The sequence below is a fragment of the Pleurodeles waltl genome, chromosome 7 (assembly GCF_031143425.1).
Source record: "Pleurodeles waltl isolate 20211129_DDA chromosome 7, aPleWal1.hap1.20221129, whole genome shotgun sequence".
In the NCBI taxonomy this organism is placed as follows: Eukaryota; Metazoa; Chordata; class Amphibia; order Caudata; family Salamandridae; genus Pleurodeles; species Pleurodeles waltl.
The window spans coordinates 787,692,287-787,705,484 of NC_090446.1; the positions used below are offsets into that span (position 1 = coordinate 787,692,287).

The 13,198-nt window shown below is 48.8% G+C and overlaps 1 protein-coding gene across 1 annotated transcript in view; it reads right to left on the reverse strand.

Moving 5' to 3' along the window:
• The window catches only part of CTNNA1 (catenin alpha 1), a 712,178-nt gene that overhangs the window by 488,613 nt on the left and 210,367 nt on the right, over positions 1-13,198 (reverse strand). Inside the window, exon 6 of the mRNA XM_069199317.1 lies at positions 8,567-8,833. Within this exon, the coding sequence (XP_069055418.1) occupies positions 8,567-8,833 (267 nt within the window). The remainder of the gene's footprint in view (positions 1-8,566; positions 8,834-13,198) is intronic.

Consider the following 13,198-nt stretch of genomic DNA (forward strand, 5'->3'; position numbering starts at 1 on the left):
GATACAACATATATTTGTTGTCTTCTGAGGAACGATTCACCTACTGCTAGACATTTGGTGAATACCCTTGGTGCTGTTGTTACTCCGAAGGGTAGTACCTTGAATTGGTAATGCTTTCCTGCTATTACAAATTTTAGTTATTTTTGATGTGCTGGATATATTGGAATGTGAAAGTAAGCATCTTTGAGATCTAATGTCACACAGCTTTTTTTTTTGATAGTAGGGGAATGACCTCTTGTAGAGTGACCATATCAAAGTGTTCTAAAAGGATGTATAGATTGAGGGGCCCGAGATCCAAGAATGGTCGGAGTACTGTCTTTCTTTGGTATAATGAGTATACTCCTGATCCTTGTTGGGATATAGGTACTCTCTGTAAGGAAATGCCTCCTTGGCATGGTTGCCCCCTGACTTTTTGCCTTTGCTGATGCTATGTTTACAATTGAAAGTGTGCTGAGGCCTGCTAACCAGGCCCCAGCACCAGTGTTCTTTCCCTAACCTGTACTTTTGTATCCACAATTGGCAGACCCTGGCATCCAGATAAGTCCCTTGTAACTGGTACTTCTAGTACCAAGGGCCCTGATGCCAAGGAAGGTCTCTAAGGGCTGCAGCATGTCTTATGCCACCCTGGAGACCTCTCACTCAGCACAGACACACTGCTTGCCAGCTTGTGTGTGCTAGTGAGAACAAAACGAGTAAGTCGACATGGCACTCCCCTCAGGGTGCCATGCCAGCCTCTCACTGCCTATGCAAGTATAGGTCAGTCACCCCTCTAGCAGGCCTTACAGCCCTAAGGCAGGGTGCACTATACCATAGGTGAGGGTACCAGTGCATGAGCATGGTACCCCTACAGTGTCTAAACAAAACCTTAGACATTGTAAGTGCAGGGTAGCCATAAGAGTATATGGTCTGGGAGTTTGTCAAACACGAACTCCACAGCACCATAATGGCTACACTGAAAACTGGGAAGTTTGGTATCAAACTTCTCAGCACAATAAATGCACACTGATGCCAGTGTACATTTTATTGCAAAATACACCCCAGAGGGCACCTGTAGGAAGTTGGCTCTGTATGTGCTATTTCAAAGTAAGGAATAGCATGCACAGAGTCCAAGGGTTCCCCTTAGAGGTAAAATAGTGGTAAAAATAGATAATACCAATGCTCTATTTTGTGGTAGTGTGGTCGAGCAGTAGGCTTATCCAAGGAGTAGTGTTAAGCATTTGTTGTACATACACATAGACAATAAATGAGGTACACACACTCAGAGACAAATCCAGCCAATAGGTTTTTGTATAGAAAAATATCTTTTCTTAGTTTATTTTAAGAACCACAGGTTCAAATTCTACATGTAATATCTCATTCGAAAGGTATTGCAGGTAAGTACTTTAGGAACTTCAAATCATCAAAATTGCATGTATACTTTTCAAGTTATTGACAAATAGCTGTTTTAAAAGTGGACACTTAGTGCAATTTTCACAGTTCCTAGGGGAGGTAAGTTTTGGTTAGTTTTACCAGGTAAGTAAGACACTTACAGGGTTCAGTTCTTGGTCCAAGGTAGCCCACCGTTGGGGGTTCAGAGCAACCCCAAAGTCACCACACCAGCAGCTCAGGGCCGGTCAGGTGCAGAGTTCAAAGTGGTGCCCAAAACACATAGGCTAGAATGGAGAGAAGGGGGTGCCCCGGTTCCGGTCTGCTTGCAGGTAAGTACCCGCGTCTTCGGAGGGCAGACCAGGGGGGTTTTGTAGGGCACCGGGGGGGACACAAGCCCACACAGAAATTTCACCCTCAGCAGCGCGGGGGCGGCCGGGTGCAGTGTAGAAACAAGCGCCGGGTTTGTAATGGAAGTCAATGGGAGATCTAGGGATCTCTTCAGCGCTGCAGGCAGGCAAGGGGGGGGGTTCCTCGGGGAAACCTCCACTTGGTCAAGGGAGAGGGACTCCTGGGGGTCACTCCTCCAGTGAAAGTCCGGTCCTTCAGGTCCTGGGGGCTGCAGGTGCAGGGTCTCTCCCAGGTGTCGGGACTTAGGATTCAAAGAGTCGCGGTCAGGGGAAGCCTCGGGATTCCCTCTGCAGGCGGCGCTGTGGGGGCTCAGGAGGGACAGGTTTTTGTACTCACAGTCTTAGAGTAGTCCTGGGGTCCCTCCTGAGGTGTTGGATCGCCACCAGCCGAGTCGGGGTCGCCGGGTGCAGTGTTGCAAGTCTCACGCTTCTTGCGGGGAGCTTGCAGGGTTCTTTAAAGCTGCTGGAAACAAAGTTGCAGCTTTTCTTGGAGCAGGTCCGCTGTCCTCGGGAGTTTCTTGTCTTTTCGAAGCAGGGGCAGTCCTCAGAGGATGTCGAGGTCGCTGGTCCCTTTGGAAGGCGTCGCTGGAGCAGGATCTTTGGAAGGCAGGAGACAGGCCGGTGAGTTTCTGGAGCCAAGGCAGTTGTCGTCTTCTGGTCTTCCTCTGCAGGGGTTTTCAGCTAGGCAGTCCTTCTTCTTGTAGTTGCAGGAATCTAATTTTCTAGGGTTCAGGGTAGCCCTTAAATACTAAATTTAAGGGCGTGTTTAGGTCTGGGGGGTTAGTAGCCAATGGCTACTAGCCCTGAGGGTGGGTACACCCTCTTTGTGCCTCCTCCCAAGGGGAGGGGGTCACAATCCTAACCCTATTGGGGGAATCCTCCATCTGCAAGATGGAGGATTTCTAAAAGTTAGAGTCACTTCAGCTCAGGACACCTTAGGGGCTGTCCTGACTGGCCAGTGACTCCTCCTTGTTGCTTTCTTTGTTCCCTCCAGCCTTGCCGCCAAAAGTGGGGGCCGTGGCCGGAGGGGGCGGGCAACTCCACCAAGCTGGAGTGCCCTGCTGGGCTGTGACAAAGGGGTGAGCCTTTGAGGCTCACCGCCAGGTGTCACAGCTCCTGCCTGGGGGAGGTGTTAGCATCTCCACCCAGTGTAGGCTTTGTTACTGGCCTCAGAGTGACAAAGGCACTCTCCCCATGGGGCCAGCAACATGTCTCTAGTGTGGCAGGCTGCTGGAACTAGTCAGCCTACACAGATAGTCGGTTAAGTTTCAGGGGGCACCTCTAAGGTGCCCTCTGTGGTGTATTTTACAATAAAATGTACACTGGCATCAGTGTGCATTTATTGTGCTGAGAAGTTTGATACCAAACTTCCCAGTTTTCAGTGTAGCCATTATGGTGCTGTGGAGTTCGTGTTTGACAGACTCCCAGACCATATACTCTTATGGCTACCCTGCACTTACAATGTCTAAGGTTTTGTTTAGACACTGTAGGGGTACCATGCTCATGCACTGGTACCCTCACCTATGGTATAGTGCACCCTGCCTTAGGGCTGTAAGGCCTGCTAGAGGGTTGTCTTACCTATACTGCATAGGCAGTGAGAGGCTGGCATGGCACCCTGAGGGGAGTGCCATGTCGACTTACTCGTTTTGTCCTCACCAGCACACACAAGCTGGCAAGCAGTGTGTCTGTGCTGAGTGAGAGGTCTCCAGGGTGGCATAAGACATGCTGCAGCCCTTAGAGACCTTCCTTGGCATCAGGGCCCTTGGTACTAGAAGTACCAGTTACAAGGGACTTATCTGGATGCCAGGGTCTGCCAATTGTGGATACAAAAGTACAGGTTAGGGAAAGAACACTGGTGCTGGGGCCTGGTTAGCAGGCCTCAGCACACTTTCAATTGTAAACATAGCATCAGCAAAGGCAAAAAGTCAGGGGGCAACCATGCCAAGGAGGCATTTCCTTACAGCACCTTAGAGGTGCCCCCTGAAACTTAACCGACTGTCTGTGTAGGCTGACTAGTTCCAGCAGCCTGCCACACCAGAGACATGTTGCTGGCCCCATGGGGAGAGTGCCTTTGTCACTCTGAGGCCAGTAACAAAGCCTGCACTGGGTGGAGATGCTAACACCTCCCCCAGGCAGGAGCTGTGACACCTGGCGGTGAGCCTCAAAGGCTCACCCCTTTGTCACAGCCCAGCAGGGCACTCCAGCTTAGTGGAGTTGCCCGCCCCCTCCGGCCACGGCCCCCACTTTTGGCGGCAAGGCTGGAGGGAACAAAGAAAGCAACAAGGAGGAGTCACTGGCCAGTCAGGACAGCCCCTAAGGTGTCCTGAGCTGAGGTGACTCTGACTTTTAGAAATCCTCCATCTTGCAGATGGAGGATTCCCCCAATAGGGTTAGGATTGTGACCCCCTCCCCTTGGGAGGAGGCACAAAGAGGGTGTACCCACCCTCAGGGCTAGTAGCCATTGGCTACTAACCCCCCAGACCTAAACACGCCCTTAAATTTAGTATTTAAGGGCTACCCTGAACCCTAGAAAATTAGATTCCTGCAAACTACAAGAAGAAGGACTGCCTAGCTGAAAACCCCTGCAGAGGAAGACCAGAAGACGACAACTGCCTTGGCTCCAGAAACTCACCGGCCTGTCTCCTGCCTTCCAAAGAACTCTGCTCCAGCGACGCCTTCCAAGGGACCAGCGACCTCTGAATCCTCTGAGGACTGCCCGGCTTCGAAAAAGACAAGAAACTCCCGAGGACAGCGGACCTGATCCAAAAAGACTGCAACTTTGTTTCAAGGAGCCGCTTTAAAGACCCTGCAATCTCCCCGCAAGAAGCGTGAGACTTGCAACACTGCACCCGGCGACCCCGACTCGGCTGGTGGAGAACCAACACCTCAGGGAGGACCCCCGGACTACTCTCCGACTGTGAGTACCAAAACCTGTCCCCCCTGAGCCCCCACAGCGCCGCCTGCAGAGGGAATCCCGAGGCTTCCCCTGACCGCGACTCTCTGAAACCTAAGTCCCGACGCCTGGAAAAGACCCTGCACCCGCAGCCCCCAGGACCTGAAGGACCGGACTTTCACTGGAGAAGTGACCCCCAGGAGTCCCTCTCCCTTGCCCAAGTGGAGGTTTCCCCGAGGAAGCCCCCCCTTGCCTGCCTGCAGCGCTGAAGAGATCCGTTGATCTCTCATAGACTAACATTGCAAACCCGACGCTTGTTTCTACACTGCACCCGGCCGCCCCCGCGCTGCTGAGGGTGAAATTTCTGTGTGGGCTTGTGTCCCCCCCGGTGCCCTACAAAACCCCCCTGGTCTGCCCTCCGAAGACGCGGGTACTTACCTGCAAGCAGACCGGAACCGGGGCACCCCCTTCTCTCCATTCTAGCCTATGCGTTTTGGGCACCACTTTGAACTCTGCACCTGACCGGCCCTGAGCTGCTGGTGTGGTGACTTTGGGGTTGCTCTGAACCCCCAACGGTGGGCTACCTTGGACCAAGAACTGAACCCTGTAAGTGTCTTACTTACCTGGTAAAACTAACAAAAACTTACCTCCCCCAGGAACTGTGAAAATTGCACTAAGTGTCCACTTTTAAAGTAGCTATTTGTCAATAACTTGAAAAGTATACATGCAATTGAAATGATTCAAAGTTCCTAATGTACTTACCTGCAATACCTTTCAAACAAGATATTACATGTTAAATTTGAACCTGTGGTTCTTAAAATAAACTAAGAAAATATATTTTTCTATAACAAAACCTATTGGCTGGATTTGTCTCTGAGTGTGTGTACCTCATTTATTGTCTATGTGTATGTCCAACAAATGCTTAACACTACTCCTTGGATAAGCCTACTGCTCGACCACACTACCACAAAATAGAGCATTAGTATTATCTATTTTTACCACTATTTTACCTCTAAGGGGAACCCTTGGACTCTGTGCATGCTATTCCTTACTTTGAAATAGCACATACAGAGCCAACTTCCTACACTCTCTCTATGGCTCCTTTGATGAGTGGGGATTGTATGTCTTGTTTTAAGAGTAAGATGTTTCTGAGTCATTCTGTGTGCAGGAGGGGGAATGTTTGGTGGAGTAGAGATGAGTTCTAGGGATTAACCATGTTGGATAATTGATAGAACCCATTGATCTGTGGTGGTGTTTTGTCACTGGGAGTAGAAACTGACCAGTCTTCCTCCCACAGGAGATGTATGGTTTGTGAGGATGTTTAGTAAGTCACTGCTTTGTTGATGAAGAGGTTGGTTTTAGCCCTTCCTCTATACTGAGATGCTCTATACGACCCTCTGAATGAGCTCCTATTATAGAAGCTTGTTCCGGGTTTGTATTGTGAGGTAGATGGTTCTATGGTTGATGTTTTGAAACCACATATAAATTCAGTCCTACGAAAATTACCTCTTGTAGGTGTGGTACATAAATCACCCATGGCTGTTGCAGTTTCTGAATCTTTTTTTCAGTGTATCTACTGTGATATGTACTTCTGGGCCAAATAGATGTTTGTCAAATGGCATATTAAGAACTGCTTGTTGAATTTCTGGTTTAAATCCAGACGCCCTTAGCCATGCATGTCGTCTAATGATTATGCTGATGTTAATGCCTCTTGCAGCTGCATCAGTACCACATGTAATAGCATTATTAGAAATAGCCTGCCCCTTTGTGACTATTTGTTGGCCTCTTTGTTGGTGCTCTGGTTGAAGATATTGCAATAAATCTTCCATTTGATCCCAATGAGCTCTGTAATATCTTGCAAGGAGTGCCTGGGAGGTTCACCTGAACTCTGTAGGAAGCTGGCTTTTAATGACATTTCAAAATGAGATATATCGTGGAAAGAGTCCAGGGGTTCCCTTACTATTGGACAGGGGCTTTCTCTAACAATCCCAAGGTGCTCTTTTTAGGGGGTAGTGTGGTTGAGCAGCCTTAGACATATCAGAAAGGAGTGTTACACATCTGAAAATACACACAGTCAATAAATCCCCTGCCTTAGGGCTGTAAGACCTTCTGTAGGGGTGACTTACCCATATTGCACACAGTGTTAGGGGACAGGGCACACAGGCTGAGAGCCATGTAGTGTTTTCACTTTTAGTTGCACCAAGACACGCAGCCTGCAAAGGCAGTCTGCATGTGTAAGAAAATGGCTCCCTGTTGCAGTTACCCCCCACCTTTTGCCTGATACTGATGCTGACTTGACTGAAGTGTGCTGGGACGACCATGCTAACCAGGCTCCAGCACCAGTGTTTTTTCACCTAAAATGTGCCATTGTTTCCACAATTGGCACACCCCTGGCACACAGATAATTCCCTTGTAAAAGGTACCAGTGGTACCAAGGGCCCTGTGACCAGGGAAGGTCCCTAAGGTCTGCAGCATATGTTGTGTCAGCCTAAGGGACCCCTCACCTAACACATGCACACTGCTACTGTAGATTGTGTGTGTTGGTGGGGAGAAAAAGGCCAAGTCGACATGGCATCCCCCTCAGGATGCCATGCCCACAAAATACTGCCTGTGGCATAGGTAAGTCACCCCTCTAGCAGGCCTTACAGCCCTAAGGCAGGGTGCTCTATACCACATGTGAGGGCATGGCTGCATGAGCAATATGCCCCTACAGTGTCTAAGTCTATTCTTAGACACTAAGGGCCAGATGTATCAAAGGGTTTTACCCATTCTGTGTCTATGGGAAAATGTGTTCGTATTTATGGCCCTAAGTACAGTGTGGCCATATTAAGTATATGGTCTGGGAGTTTGTTAAAACTAACTCCACAGCTCCACAATGGCTACACTGAATACTGGGAAGTTTGGTATCAAACTTCTCAGAATAATAAACCCACACTGATGCCAGTGTTGGATTTATTAAAAAATGCACACAGAGGGCATCTTAGAGATGCCTTCTGTATTTTATCCAATCCTTCAGCGCAGGACTGACTGGTCTGTGCCAGCCTGATCCTGAGGGGCGAGTTTCTGACCTCCTGGGGTGAGAGCCTTTGTGCTCTCTGAGGCCAGAAACAAAGCGTGCACTGGGTGGAGATGCTTAACACCTCCCCCCTGTGGGAACTGTAACACCTAGCAGTGAGCCTCAAAGGCTCAAGCTTCGTGTTACAATGCCCCAGGGCACTCCAGCTAGTGGAGATGCCCACCCCCACTTTTGGCGGCAAGTCCATGGGAGATTATGAGAAAAACAAGGCGTCACTCACCAGTCAGAAATCCTCCATCTTGATTTTGGAGGATTTCCCCCAATACGAATAGGGATGTGCCCCCCCTCACCACCCTCCCCCCCCCCCCCAACCCCCAGGGAGGAGACACAAGGAGGGGGTAGGCACCCTTAAGGACAGTAGCCGTTGGCTACTGCCCTCCCAGACCTAAACCCACCCCTAAATTCAGAACTACATGGTCTATAAAAAAAATACAATAGCCAGAATTTAAATAATACTACTTGCATTTCGTTATGTGGAGGGAGTATATGTAGGAAATTTGTACTGTTTCAGTGCACACACACCAACTTGATTTAACAGAAAATGCTAAACAGTGCTATCAAAAAAAAAAAGAAAAAAAAAATCAAAGCTCCATTCTGTACTACCAAAAAAGTCTTTTTGGACGTGTGTACCTCATGTATTTGTAATTATGAACGGACCAGCATGCACATTTTCTGCGTGACGTGTAGTGTATGGCATGGGATTTGGGAGCCAAATGGCAACTTCTAACATTACCACAAACATCAGTATTTGGGTAAAAAAACAAAGGGAACAGAAAAGTCAGTGGGGATTGAAAGATGTTGTAAATAGATAGTTATACTCACATCAAAGTTATTAAGTGCAAGCGCAAGCTCTCCTCCCCCAATCTGCTGCTGAGTACCCTCATCAGACACTGTAGCCTGAGCAGAGTTTGAAATTCCAGTTACAGCCTGCTGAAGTTGTTTGTAGATCAAGTCCCGATTAGCCTTATAAGCTGCCACATCTGGGTGCTGCAAACATGCCTGAGAAGCAGTGTAAAGTATGGGAATGTTCTTCTGAAGGATTCCACGTGCAGCAGCCATTTGATCACGGTGACCAATATCTTTAAGTTCCTTCCAAAAAAAAAAAAAAAACAAGTAAACAAACTGGTGAAAATAGATTTCTATGGCTTTAAAAATGATTATAGCAACCCCAATTATGTTTGTTCAATGGTTATTCGTGCCTTGTACTTACATTATAAACGCACAGCTTACCTGCAAATACAAAACTCCCAGTATGATAGAAGAGTTGTCAGTACCACCACTTAGATGCCCAGGATTATTAATAAAAAAAAATTTAAAAAATTAAGGTGGGAAAAAAAATCTGAAGCAAGGAGACAGCTTGAGAGCCCTAGCGGGCCTCCTCTCGTAGGTCTGACCACAATCACTTATTTATCTTTACTCCTAGTCCTTATTTGTCTTAACCAGTTGTAAGGAAATGCCTCCTTGGCATGGTTACCCCCTCACTTTTTGCCTTTGCTGATGCCAAGTTTTTATTTGAAAGTCTGCTAACCAGGCCCTAGCACCACTGTTCTTTCCCTAACCTGTACTTTTGTTTCCACAATTGGCACACCCTGGCATCCAGGTAAGTCCCTTGTAACTGGTACCCCTGGTACCAAGGGCCCTGATGCCAGGGAAGGTCTCTAAGGGCTGCAGCATATCTTATGCCACCCTGGGGACCCCTCACTCAGCACAGACACACTGCTTGCCAGCTTGTGTGTGCTAGTGGGGGGAAAAAGACTAAGTCGACATGGCACTCCCCTCAGGGAGCCATGCCAACCTCACACTGCCTATGCAGTATAGATAAGTCACCCCTCTAGCAGGCCTTACAGCCCTAAGGCAGGGTGCACTTTACCATAGGTGAGGGCATAAGTGCATGAGCACTATGTCCCTACAGTGTCTAAGCAAAACCTTAGACATTGTAAGTGCAGGGTAGCCATAAGAGTATATCAAAATCAAATCAAATCATTAACATTTATAAAGCGCGCTACTCACCCGTGCGGGTCTCAAGGCGCTAGGGGGAAGGGGGGTTACTGCTGCTCAAAAAGCCAGGTCTTGAGGAGTCTCTGGAATGCGGAGTGGTCCTGGGTGGTCCTGAGGCTGGTGGGGAGGGTGTTCCAGGTCTTGGCTGCCAGGTAGGAGAAAGACCTCCCACCCGCCGTGGAGCGGCGGATGCGAGGGACGGCAGCAAGCGCGAGGCCGGTGGAACGGAGGAGACGGGTGGGGGCGTAGAAGCTGAGGCGTCGGTTGAGGTATTCAGGTCCCTTGTCGTGGAGGGCTTTGTGTGCGTGGGTGAGAAGTCGGAAGGTGATCCTTTTGCTGACTGGGAGCCAATGCAGGTGTCTCAGGTGTGCGGAGATGTGGCTGTTGCGGGGTACGTCGAGGATGAGGCGGGCGGAGGCGTTTTGAATACGTTGCAGACGTTTTTGGAGTTTTGCGGTGGTCCCAGCATAAAGGGTGTTGCTGTAGTCCAGGCGGCTAGTGACTAGGGCGTGGGTCACGGTTCTTCTGGTGTCGGTGGGGATCCAGCGTAAGATCTTGCGGAGGGTGAGGAAGCAGGAGGAGGACACGGCGTTGACTTGTTTGGTCATGGTGAGAAGAGGGTCCAAGATGAAGCAGAGGTTGCGGGCGTGGTCTGAGGGGGTCAGTGCGGTGCCAAGGGCCATGGGCCACCAGGAGTCGTCCCATGCGGTCGGGGTGTTGCCGAGGATGAGGGTGTACTTTTTGTGCTGACTTGTGTTCCCCCCGGTGCCCTACAAAACCCCCCTGGTCTGCCCTCCGAAGACGCGGGTACTTACCTGCTGGCAGACTGGAACCGGGGCACCCCCCTTCTCTCCATTGAAGCCTATGTGTTTTGGGCACCTCTTTGACCTCTGCACCTGACCGGCCCTGAGCTGCTGGTGTGGTAACTTTGGGGTTGCTCTGAACCCCCAACGGTGGGCTACCTTGGACCCAAACTTGAACCCCGTAGGTGGTTTACTTACCTGCAAAAACTAACAAACTCTTACTCCCCCAAGGAACTGTTGAAAATTGCACTAAGTGTCTAGTTTTAAAATAGCTATGTGATTTATGTGAAAACTGTATATGCTATTTTGCTAATTCAAAGTTCCTAAAGTACTTACCTGCAATACCTTTCATTTGAAGTATTACATGTAAATCTTGAACCTTTGGTTCTTAAAATAAATTAAGAAAATATATTTTTCTATACAAAAACCTATTGGCCTGGAATTGTCTCCGAGTGTGTGTTCCTCATTTATTGCCTGTGTGTGTACAACAAATGCTTAACACTACTCCTTTGATAAGCTTACTGCTCGACCACACTACCACAAAATAGAGCATTAGTATTATCTCTTTTTGCCACTATCTTACCTCGAAGGGGAACCCCGGACTCTGTGCATACTATTCCTTACTTTGAAATAGTGCATACAGAGCCAACTTCCAACATGTGGCTTCTTGATACTCTTCACATGGGGGCTCGGGGTAGTACTCACAGGTTGCCCCGACGTAAGAGGCTGGCCTTTGATGTCCGATTGAACATCAAAGTCCGAATCTCCTATGGAAAAAGCCTTCTTGGTGGGTCTCCTCCTGCGTATGTTCTTCCCTGAAGATAGCAGGGGTGTTGTACAGCGTCTCAGATGATATCTTAAACCGACGTTCTTCTGACTCGTAGGCTCTTCTTGGAGCTGAAAGGACGACAGGAGTTGCAGGGTTCTTCTCTGTGGTCTGGGGACAAGCAGAGATTACACACCTGGTGAAGATCGATGTGCGGGAATTTCAAACAGCATCGAGGGCTAAATCGAATTTGAGTGCGTTCCATTAGCCCTGCATTTCTCAACACCACATGGAGTATTAGGCCCAAGACAGGTGCTGGCGTCCCGAAGGGAAGTTAAACCGACCCCCAACGGAGAAATTAGATTCAAATGCGTTAGAGAATATGCGTTCGAACTACAATACAGTCACTGAAAGAAAGAAGAGTTCGGAATAGATCGAGCTGAGGAATACATGTCCGATCCCGACAGCTGAGAGAAAACAATCTGACAAAGGACTATCACTGAGAGGAGGGGTCACTCGATCTTGTGACTCGAAAAGGTTCTTTGAAAAAATAACAAGTTGTAACACTTCAAGTCCACCAATAGATAGCGGACTTATGCAAAGCATGTGTATCTCCAGCCATATGTCATTGAACAATATGTTTTGGTCTCAAAAGGTACACAGTCACAGTAGTTCCTGGCTTTGCACACAACTACCTTGTGTGCTGATATGCTCCTTGTGAAAGAGCACAATGCTGTCACAGATAGTGAAGCCAGCCGATGGAGAGAGAATTTTAATTAAAAAAAAAAGTCAATGCTAACACCAGAACTAATAAAGGGACCCAATGTAGGAAAGTACCCTCTTTTTGGCATGGTTACCCCCCACTTTTTGTCCGATGTCAGTGTGTTTTGAATGTTTACTGGGATCCTGCTAACCCAGACCCCAGTAACTGTGCTCTCTCCCTATGGATTTGGTTGTCCCTAACTTTACACCCCACAATTGGCATACTGGTGCCTTCATATATAACTTAAGAGTATATGGTACCTAGGTAACCAGGGCTTGAGGCACCAGGGGTTCCTCATGGGCTACAGCATGTATTATGCCACCCATGGGAGCCCATACAAAGTATGTCTGCAGGTCTGCCACTCAGCACACCTGGAAAGCAGTCCCATGTCGCTGGAGCAGCAGGTAGGAGACCACATATTGCAGGGAAGAGTGCTGAGGCTGTGGCAATATGGAGCCTGAAGATCCCTCTGAAGAAGTGCCAACAAGCCTTGGTAGCTACACACAGGTTCTGTCCTGCATGGAGTTGCAAAAAGTCACCACCTTCCAAGTTGGGCAGCTGATAGAGGGGACCAAGGAGACCACTCAACACCATCACCTGTGTTGCAGGATCCACGAAGAGTTGCAGGAGAGAGGATCCATGCAGCCAGTCATCATTGCAGTTGGTGCCTGCAGATGCAGGGGAGTGACTCCTTCACTCCAAGGGAGATTCCTTCTTGGTGCAGACTGAAGACTTGTCGCTCTCAGAGGATGCACAGCTGGGGAAATGTTGCAGTTGCAGGAAAGAGCCAGAGAAACAATGTTGCATAGCAAAGTCATTGCTAGAGCTGTAGTTTGTAGGTTCCTGTGAAGTCCAGTTGCGGTTCCAGTGGCCAGACGTAAAAGTAAACGTTGCAGAGGAGTCCTACTGGAGTCTTGCACTTCGAAACTGAGGACCCACCTAAGAGGGAGACCCTAAATAGCCCTGGAAGGGGGATTGGTCACCTAGCAAAGGTGACAACCTATCAGGAGGGGGCTGTGACGTCACCTGCCTGACCTGGCCACTCAGAAGCTCCCAGAGGCCTCTTCCCATCTTGGTTGCAAGATGTCAGAACGCAGAACCAAGAGGCCACCTGAAGGAGCTCT